Raw genomic sequence first — 14,644 nt, forward strand, 5'->3', positions numbered from 1 at the left:
AGCCTATGGGAGACATCATGCACATACGGTAAAACTGCAAACCTGCGTCTTTCATCTGGCTGGTTCCTTGACTGAGCGGGCTCTTCATGTTTTGTGCGCCTCGGAAGCTGTTCTGCTATGGCTGAAATTAAGGCCAAAGGGTAGCCAGCCCAAGAAAGGCGATCAACCTGTGCAGCAAGACTATGTTACATCTCGTGTGGGCAAGATTCATTGAGGCTGGTAATCCCGCAACACTTTAATACCTCGTTTAACGAGCTTTGAGTATGCGTAGTTAAAGGGCAAGAGTGACTTCTTACTTCTCGGTTCGAACCACCAGCACACATGTCTGTTTGCAAGGCACAGCCTGAGACATAGAAAGCGCAAGGGATCATCAATGGGGACCTCATGCGTTACTACTAGAGGCTCCAGCTCTTTCTGAAAGATCTGTGCAATGTCACTTGCACTGTACAAGGCCACTTGGGCATCCATTGTCGGGACTGCGGCTGCGTGCCCCTCTTTGCAGATACTGAAGTTTTAGCGAGACACAGCTCACCCGGGAAATTGTGGAAGCTGATTTTGTCAGAAAACTTAAGTCGTATGTGCGTTAGTGCCCCCTCTATCGTGCTGAACTGTGGTGAAGCCACGTATCTAACAGATATAAATTGTAATGTTCATTTTTTTTCATGTGACCATGCTCTTATTACAGTGACTTGCTGTCAGAACACCTCTAGTGACTGCCTTTCATTTTCTGCGCATGCCCCCCCTTGTGTATATACGCGCGATGTGGCAATGCAATAAAATATTGTTGGAAGTCAGCGCAGTGTGTGTCGTCTCTCGCAGTCCTTTTGCTTCGCGCTGTACGTTATTTTTGGTCTGCTTTTACCCTTACTGCGTCTAGGTTAGCCTGTTTCTTCTTGACCACTTTTTACTCTTTCTCTCTTCAAATTGAGGTGAATCCTAGCCCTTACTAACATATAATCACTTCACTTTCTTATATATATACAGTCGCCGACCGTTTATTCGGACCTCACGGGGACTGCGTAAATGTCCAAATAAACAAGTGTCCGAAAAAGCAGATTAAGAAAGAAAATGAAATCCTTCATTTCCACACGCTTATTCGGGGTCGGCAGTAGGCTTGAAGAAATCGTGAATGCGCCGTTGCACGCTGTTCCATTTACGCGCAATCAGATAAGCCTGAATCTCGGAGAGGGTCGTACGGTCACTGTAGGCGGCTGAAAGCACAGTCACTGCTTGTACACGCTCCGCATGCGACAGCAGCATAGCACATGGTGCGTCATCGTCCATCGGTGCAGCAGAAACCTGACGAATGATCTCGCCGTCGTCGAGTTCTGCGCATGTCAGTACAGCAGTGTCAGCACCTGTGAAACTGTCAAATGAGACGGTGTCTGGTATCGCAATGCAACCACTGCGCAGGTCTCGGCAGAACATTTTCGGCGTCAGTCGGGAGCACATCGGAAGGTGACAAATCCCAGGCCTCCCGGCACCAGCTTGCCGGCATACCCCAGCGCAGTCTGTGCGGGCACTGTCGGCGCCATTAGACACTTGACGCGATGTTTCCGTATGCCGCATTGGATCACCGGAACCTTGACACAGCACACAAAACAAACACCACTATGCCTACACCAGTTGCACAAACGAAAAACGTGGCCTACTCGCAGCGTTGTGCGCGAAGAAACAAATCGGCTGCTGGATTGCCTTGACATGTCTTACTAAGCTGAAACTGGAACTGCTGTAGAGCCACTCTATCGAACCAGATTGAAATGATGATGATGAGCGGGGATTTGCAGTAGCGCCACTTCGTGGGACGGCAAGGAGGCTCCATTCAAAACAAAAATGTTGTTCAGCAAGTCGAACCGTGCACCGGTCAGAGTCGGTGCATGGTGCTCTCGATCGAGTTGGCCCATGGAGTGTCCGAAAACTCAAACGAGAGGTTGCAAGGTGTCCGAACTTTCGGCAGTTGTTATACATTATGGTCTATGGGGAGAACGGCGGTGCCGCGAAGCAGACCGAATAATCGAGCATGTCCGAATTTTCGGAGTCCAAAAATCAGTCCGAGACTATATATATATATATATATATATATATATATATATATATATATATATATATATATATATATATATATATAGGGGTTTTCTTCAAGGTTCAGCACGCAGGACCTGACGTAACATACACAGGAAAGAGACGACAAACTTTTTGGAAGACTTCCTTGCTTAACGTTTTCGGCTGGTGGCCTTCGTCAGAGTACAGGAGGAGGGAGACATAAGTCGGAGAGTGGAAGGGGTAGGAAGTAGCGGCAGCTAAATTCCCTTTGTCCTCCTGTGTGCTTTTTCTTTTCTTCTTCTTTTTATTTCTTTCTTTCCTTTTTTTCACTGACCTCCTTGCTCTACATACACGGGACTCCGCCTTCCTCTTGCCCTGCATAGTTGCCAATAAGGCAGCTGTAAATCTGCCAAAGCGCCAAGAGAAAGTCAATCACTGTCACAACTGTCCTTCTCGGTTTGATGTATCTGGGAACGACCAGGCACCTGGTCTGGTGTCTTCACTATCAGGGCTGAACTGCTATTTTTTTGTAAACTCTGATGAGGATTGGTCCACTGATCGAAACTGTTGAAATGAAATACTTGTTCTGTTTGCCTTGTAGCATCGCTCAAGTTCTTTACATTTGAAAGGTAGCCTGAAGAATTCCTCATTACCACTATATATATATATGTAATGTGCGTGTGTGTGCGTGCGTGCATGTGCTTACTCACACATATATAGGTATGTATTCAGTAAGACCTCTTTAAACCATACCCACTTAAACAGTAGTTTCGTTTTAAAATTAGTAAAGTCAAATCCCTGACTCAGTAGCCATTGAACATAATTTGTTTTGTATCTGCATAAACTGTACCAGCTTACTGCGTACGTATCAGTTAACACATCGTGTTTCCACTTTGCGTCGTGAATCACGGTGGTGCGTCATCTCTGTCGGGTGGCCCGGCAGAACAATTCTGAGATAGGATCTGAGATAGGAACAACGGCTTCTAAGCGCCCTGTTCGTTTGCACATGAAGCCACATCAAGATCATTTCAGAACCATGCACGAGAGTTTTGTCACATCATGCAAGCTAGGACTCGCGTCATGCTCAAATAAAAAACACCGGGTGCTCAGCACAGAAAAATAATTGGACGTCGTTCGTGCTATCGAACGTGGCACGATGAAGTTGGCACCAGCAAGCGACAGGAATCTACCATTGACTAGGGCGTGCGGCATTTGGAGCACTGATATATACATAAATATGACGTGATGACGATATGACGTGACACACACACACACACACGCGCACGCACGCACGCACGCACGCACACACACGCACACGCGCACACACACACACACACACACACACACACACACACACACACACACACACACACACACACACACACACACACATATTGGGCAACTGATGGCAGCTGCCCTGCACCATCATCAGTTTCACTACGCTCCCTCCTCGAAGAGACAGCACATGTGGCGAATTAGCTCCTTTGCAATGTGGGGAAAGTTTAAGTCGTGGATCCGGGACCTCGATGAAACGGGATTGAATTAATGAGGTTCGCTGTATGTATGACTTGTCCTGTTGCATTGGTTCTTTTAGAACATTATGACTTCTGCTTATATCATTTTTCAGGCTCATTTGTTTTTGCGAGAGCCAATTGTTTTCTGTTGAAGCTTGACTTGCTTGACCGACAAACCGTTTTGGATCATGGCCCATGCAGGAGTGCTGGCCATGGAGAGCCTGCATCGTCAAGTCCTGCCATTCCTGCTGCGCAGGGTCAAGGACGATGTCCTGCAGGATCTGCCCCCCAAGATCATCCAGGACTACTACTGCGAGTTGAGCCCTCTACAGGTGTGTACCCTGAAAAGACACTGAAGTGGGGAGCTGTATCGGGACGGGTATGTACAAATACTAAAGAAGGCCACTCCTAGTGAGAAGGGGCGGTGTGAACAGGTGGTGCAGAATGACAAGGACCTTTGTAGTGTGTATGTGCCGTTAATCAATGTCCCTCGTTGTTTTGCACCGCTTGTTTTCCTCATGCATGGACAACTAGCTAGCTCAAAACAAGACTCTGATTTGCGCTCTTGCCATGAGCGGAGGCTCAATGATCCAGAAAAGATACAAAAAAGGAAAGGCGGCGGGCAACACTGTCTTGAACATCTTGCACTAGCCAATCATGACGTTTATTTTGATGTCTTCTTGAGCGTAGTAAATTTATGGGTAAAGTTCACCTGCATTGTGTTCCCAAAGGAGCCGAAGACTGAATTTTGCAAGGTCTGAGAGTTTATACTGTCCTACTAGAGCTCAAATAGGAAAAAAAAATACTTAGAACTGTGCTGTTGCACCAACATACCAGTGCCGGTGTCGTGCTGTAAAATTTGAATAATGGAAATTGGGCTTTTTTTTTGTTCTGAAAAACTTGTACTGAGAAATTAACAAAAATGGAGCCTTTGAAGATTTTTTTATCAGTCTAAGCTGATGTAGTGTTTCCTGTTAATTTCGTGTTAAAGTTGCCAACGTTTATCTTCTCTTGCCACAGGTGCAACTGTACGAAGATTTTGCCAAAAGCCGCGCCAAGAAGTCTGTGGACGACTCAGTTGCAGGGGCTGCCGAGGACCAGGCGGTCAACTCGCACGCCACCGCTCACGTGTTCCAGGTGGGTGACGGTCTTTTACATGTCCACGGGTTGTCTCGAATGCTATGTTCACGTTTATGTTCGAGAAAATGAGCGGGGAACTATTAAGGTGTGGAATGTGGCTGAAGGAGGAGATGCAGATGGGGGGGAGCGCCTTGCAAACTTACCGTGACCCTGCAGATTTCGGAAACAGGTGGCAAATCACGCCAAACACGACAGTGAAGCGGCAGGGACGGTGCCTGCTCTTTAGAGTCGGCAAAGGTTATGCGTGAAGTGATGATCGAGTCACGTGTTGTGTGCTCCTATCATCTGTCACACAGATTGGCCTTATGATAGCCCACCTGCTGTAAAGTCTGTATGTCAGAGAAAAACTAGAAAGCAAGACTTTCTACAGGATGAATAAAAGATTGCCACAAAACACAGCCACACATTAAACTGAGAACCTCATAGGTATTCAGCACCACGGAACATCACTAATGCATTAATTTCAGAGGGAAAAAAGCATTTGGTTCTATTCAACAGAAATTATATTAATAAAAAAATATTTTTTCTGACCTTCATGTACTGTAACTGAGTTGTAGTCGGTGCTTTAATGCTAATTTGGTGCTGCCTTCAATAAGAGTAGACTGTACTGTACATATTGATTTCTATGTACCTAAGTTGCTGATAGCTTGCTACATTCTTGTTGTGCAATGCTAGTAGACTCCCAAGTGTGTGCAGGCCCATATGTATTTTTTTTGCCTTAAGTTTGTAAGCAATAAATATTGTGAAAGATTTTTCAATATTCGCCATTCAATTCGATATTCACCATTCTTTTTCTTGATTTGATTCGATTTGAAATCTCTTATACAGTTATCGCACACTCTTAAATATCTGGAAGAAAGAAATCTCGGTTCTATACATGGATATTTATGGTAAGTGAAATAAGGATGTTTTTTAACAGTTGTTGATAAAATCAAGATTATTGACATGCATGAATATGTAATTAGCAATACATAAAACATTGAAGGGTAACTAACAATGTGGTTTCTGGTTTATACTGTATAGACTCTTTTAAAGGCTATACAGTCTGCACTCCCTGTGCCACCCCCAACTTGGCAGTCCAAAATTTGGGGAGAAAAAATTTTCTATGGAGAAGCAATTGCTTTCGGTGCCCCAAAGCCGAGCATGAGTATCGGAAAATTTTCGTTCACTGCCTATGTTTGCATGCTGCTACCAGGTGGTGAGAGCTGGGATGTGCTCATGTCACCCGTGTGCTTAGATTTAGGTGCACGTTAAAGAACCCCAGGTGGTCGAAATTTCCGGGGCCCTCCACTACGGCGTGCCTCATAATCAGAAAGTGGTTTTGGCACGTAAAACCCCATAATCTATCATGTCACTGGCAGAGCCGACACCATTTTGACCCAAAGGTTTGGTCCTGTGTAAGAGCCACACCTCATCAGATTTGTGAGAAACAAAGTTCGGCCCTTAAACGAGTCTTTACGGTACGTGGCTTTAGGGAGAAAAAAAATTTTTTAAAATAAACAAGTAAGCTACAAAACATTGTGCGTTGAATTATTTAGTTCTCAAGAGTGAGTGACGAGTTGGAGTAATTTTGCATTTGTTATATTTTTGTTAACTAAGCCGCTAGCTTGCGGCACACGGGGGGGTTACATAGTTACGTGTTACAACGGTTACAACTTCGCCAGCGGTGTAGGCAAGGCTCTGTCCGGCCACAAAGGTTCTGGTTGCCAGTTACCCGCAGTCTGCACTCGAGCACACAGGGTTGCCGACACAACAGCATCATTAAAGTAAGGCTGTTAGAAATTGTAGCTCCTGTGAATTTCAAAGTTTGGCAACCATAATTGTTATTTATTTTAAGTTGCAAAAAGCTGTGACACGAAGTGCAGTTGTTACTGCGATTGGTTTCCTGTCATGCCTATATGATGCAGCGCTCAATATTGCACAATCACAGTTGCAATGGCTGCGGCCCCATGAGACGAACTTCAGAAACGTGGTGCAGGTTGTTCACAAATTTTGAACCTCTTTCGTCCGAAACACAGGTAAATTCGGCATTCTGTGGCATCATTTTTTGGGGCTGTATCCCATTTAGAAAATGATCATACGGATCACACGCACTGTGGGAGTCTATGTAAGCTAAGCTTTCTTTGCTGTTTCCATTAATTGATGATAATTGGCAGTGATGATTATTGCAAATGTTTATGTTCATTAGCGTTTAGTACAATATGAGATTGATGAGCTGATGCCAAATGTCACTTGCATGCGCAGCTTGTGTTTGTCTGTGTAGTACGCACAACACAGAGCGAGGCATGTTTGCTTGAGGCGTTGTTGTGTGCCATTGTTCATTGACTGCGAGAAGTTTGGCACTAGTTATTGCCTTACGTGTCGTTGCACATCTTGGCAGAAGTGTTAAACCTTAATTAAAGGGATGCTAAAGGTTACCATGAAGTAAAGTTAAAGTGATAAAGCAATGCTCTAGAACGTCTAAGGCGTCAATATAATCCCGAACAGAGCTTTAGTAACTGAGAAATTGAGGTAAATGCATGACACGATTTGAGACCCCCCAACGACATTCCGGTACTAACCTGATGACGAAGGCACTCATCATAATTTATGTCACTAGTTCTCAACTACTCTTATTAAAAAGATCATTTCATTAGGTTATAAGAAGGAAGAAAACGCTACTTGTCTACTTCTGTTCGATTCTAAGAAAAAATAACATTTTGACGTTACCCTTGAGTAGTATGGGTGATCAAAAGGTTTCGTTTTCGCTCGACTCTGCGCGCTAGACCTTGCGCCGCGCGCGCTTTGGAGTTTCAGTTGTTTCGTTATCGCGTCGTGCTGCGGTGGTTCTGCTGGCTCGCGAAACTTGCATTTAGAACAAGTAGCGAGAATGTCATGTCCATGTGATGTCGTGGGATGCACAAACGGTCCGCGGAACTTGGCCAAGGGCAGTTACAGCAGCGAATCCAACATTACTTATCACTGTGTGCCAACGAGTGAACCTCTCCGTTCGAAGTGATTAAGTGCCGTACCTCTGCCACAGCGTGCTGGCAAAGAGACGAAAAATCACGTAGTGTGCTCGCTGCACTTTCGTCCAGAGGATTACGAGTTCAACGCCGACTTTCTGAAGTCATGTGGAGTGCCTTTCAAAGCAGGCCACCATCGTAGTAGTACGCAATGACATTGGCAGCGCAAGCCCTCAGCAGTAGGTCACGTTCATCATTGCTTAAATTGTTGAAGTCGAGCCCAGCATCGTGAGCCAATGTGTTGTTGTCAAGGTCGTCCATTACAACGAGCGTCGAAGTTGGCATCATAAAATAAAGAACCAGCTTATCGTCGCGTGCTTTCCATTCCGCTAGCCACCATAGCTCCGCTATCGCGCTGGTGTTGGCTCTCTCTTGGCTCTGTTTCTGGCCGCGCATTTGCGTTTTGCGCAGAAAAGCCGTAGTGCCGTCTGTGGGCGCCGTTTAACTCACCGACGACGCAACGTCACTGTGAGACCATGACGTCGCCACTCCTCAATCAGAGGGCGGGTGATTTGAACTGCTGACACAGTTATTGTGAGCTGTACATGTTGATGCTTCAGTACAGTCACTTGATGCTTCTAGAGAGCTCTGCAACTCAGTTCTTGCAAGCTCCAAGAGTCTTGTTTCCTGGGACATTTGAGCACAAAGAAGGTTCTTAAACCTTGGGTCACAGGCGGTTGCCAACACGTACAGTTGAACCTCGCTACAACGAAACTGACGGGGCGCGCGAAAAATTTCGTTAAAGCGAAATTTCGTTGAGGCGAAAACAGGCCAAAAACACTGTCAGGTTGGACCACATAGTCCCAAAACATCATTTATTTCCAAAGAAGTCGGTCAGCTTCTTCTGCTTCTTTTTTTTTGCCACGAGTGCAGTGGCGCGGCTTTCGCACTCGGTGAACAGTTGCATCGCGACGTCGTCATCGTGAGCACCGAAAAATCTGCGGATCACATCAAAAGCATCCATCACTTTTATTGCAGGTGGTGGCGCTAAGTCCTCCGCGTCGCTGTCATCATCCGATGATGCGTCGTTGTGGCGAACGCCCTCAATTATAGCTTCGTCACTCAGCTCCTCGTGAGCTAGCACTTCACTGTCAACAGCGATGTAGTCGCCGATGTGAACATCGGCCGGCACATCTCCGGAGTCCTGAAGGGCTGCCCATGCCGCATTGGCCTCCGTGGAGGGTGGAGCAATTGTACTGCAGCCTTCCTCGTCCGACGTGGAGTTCGCTGCCAGTTGAGCATCGGAGTGAAAGCCGGCGTGCACAAAACAGTTGTAGATGATACTGCGACTGGTTGCCGTCCACGCTGCTGAGACCATCTGTACAGCCATGTACAAATCCACTTCGATTGCCCGACCGGTGTCGATGTTTAACACCAGCCGCTGAATCAGTCGCTGTCGATAAGCGCTTTTAACGCTATTGATGATACCTTGATCCAGCGGCTGGATTAAAGCCGTGCAATTCGGCGGGAAGAATCTTACTTCCACGCTTTGAAGCTGAACGTCTTCAACGTTATGCGCTGAGCAATTGTCGATGAGCAAACAAACCTTACGTTTCTTTGCCGTCATGTCACGGTCGAAAGCGGTTAGCCACTCTTTGAAAACGGCCCGTGTCATCCAAGACTTCTTATTGGCAACATATTTGACGGGCAGGCTCTTGCCACCTTTGAAGCACCGCGGCTTCGCACTTTTGCCTATCACCAGTGGGCAGCGCTTGTCAGACCCGTCCATGTTGCAGCACAGGAGCACAGTCACACGCTTTTTGCTATGCTTCCCTCCACTGCATGGCTGGCCCTTCATGTGAAGCGTCTTGGAGGGGAGGAGCTCGAAGAAAAGTCCCGTTTCATCGGCATTGTATATGTCTGATGTGGCATATTTCTCCATTAATTCCGGCACAGTAGCTGATGCCCAAGCAGATGCAGCGTCGGCGTCTGATGAGGCCGACTCCCCACACAGCACTTTAGCGACGATTTCATGCCTGGCCTTAAAACGGGTCAGCCACCCTGAGCTGGCTTTGAAATCATTGATGCCCAGCATACAGGCATAGCCAAGTGCCTTTTGCTGCAACATGTTTCCGCTGACCGGCATCTTCTTTGCGCGCACGTCGAGGAACCACGTGTACAGAGCCTTCTCAAGGTCCTCATGAGCCGCTTGCGTCAGCTTTTTCCGCTTCGCGGATGTCCCCGAAGAAAGAGCTTGCGCTATCGCGTCTTTCGACTTCAAGATCGTTGACAGCGTGCTCTGTGAGATGCCGAAGTCCGCTGCAACATCTCCCTTTTTCCTGCCACTGGATGCCGCGCTGATAATCCGTGCCTTCTCTTCAAGCGAGAGGAACTTCCGCTTTCTAGATGAAGTCGCCATGCTCGCATTCATTACAGCGCACTAGCAGCACAAGCACGAGTGAAAAAAACTAGGGCAAACGCGCTGCTGTTGCCAGGCTGCTGCGTCCTTTGGCAACGGATTGGTTGCGGCTCTGAATTGGATTGGAAGAAAACGGGAGCTTGCCCCCGCGCCTTGTCGCAAGGCAGCCAGCCCGATAGTCATCAACACCAAGCTATGGCGGTGATCATGTGCGTTTCAGTGAGTGGATTAGTTTGGTCCAGCGAATGTTTAGCGAAACAAAGCAGCGTGGGCCTATGGAAGTACATAGATGGGCGGCGATATGCTTGTTTTATTGTAAGATATATTTTTAAATCGAGCTTCGCATAGCAAAAATTTCGTTGAAGCGGAAACGCGCCCCAAAAATGGTTCGTTGTGATGAGAAATTTGTTCCATTACTTTGTATAGCGAGCTGACGGGGAGTTGGAAATATTTCGTTGAAGCGAAAATTTCGTTGAAGCGACGTTCGTTGTAGCGGGGTTCGACTGTACTCCTTTTGCTCGTCCTGTCCTGGAAACCTTGTCCTCATGCTTTTCAGCAAGTTTCTTGCAAACTCTGAGGTGTCATCATCGGCTGCAATGCAGTCTTTCAGGACTGTTTGTGTTCCATAGAGAAATGATGCTACTGACGGCAAAGTTGCATACTTCTGGCCTCTAAGATCTTTGGTCGCCAATGCTTTGACGAGCCCAGCCACTGCTTTCCACTCCTGTGGTGTCAGGTTGGGCACAGTTGTCTCAGAGGTGGCAAGCTCTAAACAGACGGCTTCTTTTAGTTGCGCAAGATGCGAAAGCATGTCATGCTCACTGTTCCGTCTTGTTTCCACGTCTTGAATAAGTGCCAAAACTGAGAGCTCCATCAGGCGCTGGCCATCCTGCAGTTTTGCTGCAGCTTGGTCACTGTGTTTATAATGATCAACAATTGCGCGAGACTTCTTCAGAATGGCAGGAAATGGCAAGTGGCCAATCTCATCCTATTTCGGTGAAAGAGTACTACCGTTTAGTACGTACTTTTTCCGAGCTCCTAGCATTGCATAAGAAAAATGTATCAAGCTATAACCTAGGTATATAGAAATGAAGATGTACACTACGGTCTACTCTTACTAAAGGGAACATCAAACTAGTATGCCAGCACTGACTGCAGCTCAGTTATAGTATGTGTATGAAGGACGGGAACATATTTTCTTATCAATAAAATTTATGTTGCTCAGAATCAAGTGCTTTTTTCCTTCTGAAACTAATTAATTAGTGACATTCTATTGTAGTGAATACCGACAAAGTTCTCTAAACAATAGTGGACCTGTGTTTTGCAGCAATCTTTTATTTATGTCATACAGAAGGGCTATCCCAACTTTACGGCAGGTGGGTTATCGTAAGGCCAATCTGCGCGATAGACGAAAGGAGCACGCATCACGTGACTCGATCACCGCTCCGCGCGTAACCTTCGCCAACAGTAAAGAGCAGGCACCGTCCGTGTCGGTTCATTGTATTCTTAATTTTGGCGTGATTTGCCATCTGTCAAAAACTTAAATCTGCAGGGTCGCAGCTTGCTACCCCCGCCCCCCCTCACCCCTCTACGTTCAGTCAGCGTCCACGCAAATGCGTGCAGCTGACCATGACACTTTCGCACCCGCCTTGTGAACCTAAAGCTAGTCTTGTGACAAAGCTACAAAAGAAAAGAAAGAAGAATGAAAAACATTACAGGTTACACAGGTTACATAGAGGGTTACACGCAGGCATACGGGTGCTGTTCCAGAGTTATGCTGTCTTGCATGACACACCAGCATTGTCGCAGGCTGCCTCTCCTGGGCTTGCCTAGCCTGCGCCTTTTGCCAGTCTTGTTGAGCTAATGCCCCTTGCCGGCGACTTCGGGGTCGGTCGAGTCGCACTCGGCCTGTTGCCGCTTTCATTGCTGCTCTGTCCTTCTCGCTCAATGCTCAGCCTGTCAATGGCCAGACAAACCCGGTACATCGATAGTGCACACAGAGCCTGTAGGAACTGCCATAGGAGGTAAACCCAGTGCACCACCACCTACCTTCCTTCTCCCCCTACACTACGTGCACAGCCATACCTTCCCCGTCATGCACTCCTCCTCTCCGCCTCCAGGCACCCCGCTCCTCTGGCACTCACTTCCCTCTGCCAGCTTGGTGGCCTCTCACTTAAGGGCTACCCTGGACACTGAACTTTTTTATTTTTTAGGATATCCAGGTGAAACTTTCAGGGTAGGTTCACACCACCGAACTATGAGGAACTGCAAAGTTTCATGAAGCTATGTTTATTAGTTCCAGAGTTATTGAGGTCTAACTAGGTGATTCATGTATATGCCTGAGGAAGAGCCTGGAGAAATCCCAGGACATCGTAGGAAGCTGAAATTCACTGTGATGATCCCTTGATAGATATCCCGGGGGGCTAAAGAGCCCTTTTCTTTAATTTCCCCTCCAAAAAGTTTTAAGACAACTTGATGTAGCCAGTAATGACCACACTCATCAAAAATTAATTGCTTATTATATATTAACTGCACCAGCTTTCAAAAAAAGAAGCCTGTTACCCCCTGGCAAAGTCATTCAGGAACAGAATAAAGAAAAACGGCATACAAATCTGAAGAGCAGTTCTTGAGATATCGCCTTCCCCAGCACCACCACTAGCGAAAAATCCATTTCGAGAAAACAGGCCTTAAAGTTGAACACGTGTTTTTTTATTAGAAAGCTCCTGCAGAGCTTCTAATTAGCTCTTGCGGCTCCAGGCACACTCAGTGTGTCGGATTTTCGACTGGCGACAGCCGAAAGCACAGTTCCGCCGCTGAAAAGTGTCTACGCAGTCAGCACTCACTACGGAAGTTCGATGCTCGTACAAGACGCATATCACACTTTCGTGCACCGAACATCTGCACTGTCTTAGGCTTTGCCAGCATCGCGTGCAGCGAAGAACTAGCGAAAAAACAAAAAGAAAAAAAAAAAGCTGAGCAAATAATCTAAAAGATAGCGCAAGGCGATGAGCAGCTCGCAAGCTCATGTTGAGGCGGACAAAGCAAGGGGCAACAACGACGCGAGTGCGGCGGGCGCGGCATCAAAGTGAGCAGCCGCCGCCGCCCGCGCAGCAGCCAATGGCAGGCGTGCTTTAGCCCGCGAGATTTGAATGCGCTGCTCCGGCCAAGCATAGCTCCGCATCACATTGCGGGAAAACGCCAATAGCTCCTCAACCATGCCGATGATGCCATTTTGTAAGGCGGCAAAACAGAGACAAAGAATTCACGGTCAAAACGACACCAAGGTGGCGCGGGCAGGCCGCATGGGCTGGGAATGGCGCGCGCACGAAGTTTGACTTCATTTCGGCATTTGCGCGTGTATTGTGGGCCGCGGTGGCCTCAAAAGTAGCTTTCTTTTGGTACTTTACGGTTGAATTAGGTGCTGATAATTACAGAAGAGGTAGTTTATGAGACATACAACCCAAAAATACGGTTTTTCAAAAATCAACTTTTTTGCGGTTTTTCGCTTTTCAAGGGCCACATACCATCTGTGCAATCTCACCGATTGCACAGATGGTATGCTATGGTATCCTATGGTATGCTGCGCATAAGGAAAAGACAGATGTGCGCCACCTGCGAACAGCGTCGGGTATGAGAGGTCGCCTTACCGTATGTGTGTCACCAATATGGCGGCCATGAACAACTTTATTGTCATCCTGAGCGCTCGCTTTCATTTACAAGATGGTTTGTCGAGTTTCATAATGTCGCACAGCTTCTGCAAACAGGTGCACATGTCAATTCGGCACCAAACTGTAACTGCAGTCAGCAACGTCCGCCGATGCCGATTAGGCCTAATGGCCTGGCAGTGTAGCCGTGATGAAAATTTGCTGCAAGCTGCTGTAGAATGCTTGCCACTAGTATGTTTGTATGGGTAACTTGTCCTGTGATCGGTCCTGAGATGAAGCATGCGGGTTAGATTGATGGCTGTTGCAGTGGCGTGAAGTTTGTCGCTGCTTATGCAACACGATCTAGTACGTGCCTATCAGCCACTAATTGGCCCAATCTTCGTACATGCTTCCGCACTTTACAAAGTATGCTGTGCTTTTGTTGTCGTTCCCTCTGTCCACTGTCGTGTTATCATTTCGATCGGTCCTGTCGACCCAGAGGAACCTTGTACCAACAGAGGTGGCCCCAGGCACCGCCGCGCCATGCCGTTCTGCTAATTATGTAATTGTGTCGGGTGCTTTGTGTGTGATCGCCGTTTCGGGCCAACATTGGGGAATGCTCGCAGTGATGAAGTCCACTACTGCGTCAGACAGGGCGGCCCGTCCCCGGAGCGCTCGGTGCTCCTTTTGCATCACAAACGAAGTGAAACGCTTGCTTGGGTGGCATCGAGCATGAGGTGCTCCGTGACACATGTGACATGAGGAACTGCGCTTGGCTCTACCCAGAATATATAGAATATCCTAAAGCTCGAATAGCAGATACTCGATTGGCGAATGGAATTATTCTAACATTCACTATTTGGTTCAATTTAGTGATTTTCAATAGTTGCACACCTTGAGTTTTCATAGTTCATATTTACTTAGTTTTATTTGTTCTAT

The 14,644-nt window shown here is 47.0% G+C and overlaps 1 protein-coding gene across 2 annotated transcripts in view; it reads left to right on the forward strand.

Annotated features, from left to right (window-relative positions):
* The window catches only part of Hel89B (histone acetyltransferase 1), a 392,774-nt gene that overhangs the window by 344,069 nt on the left and 34,061 nt on the right, over window positions 1–14,644 (forward strand). For both annotated transcript variants that reach the window (XM_075703080.1, XM_075703081.1), the window contains exons 33-34: window positions 3,759–3,889; window positions 4,578–4,694. In XM_075703080.1, coding sequence (XP_075559195.1) covers window positions 3,759–3,889; window positions 4,578–4,694 — 248 coding nt within the window. The remainder of the gene's footprint in view (window positions 1–3,758; window positions 3,890–4,577; window positions 4,695–14,644) is intronic.

This window comes from Dermacentor variabilis, chromosome 8, assembly GCF_050947875.1.
Source record: "Dermacentor variabilis isolate Ectoservices chromosome 8, ASM5094787v1, whole genome shotgun sequence".
Taxonomy (NCBI): domain Eukaryota; kingdom Metazoa; phylum Arthropoda; class Arachnida; order Ixodida; family Ixodidae; genus Dermacentor; species Dermacentor variabilis.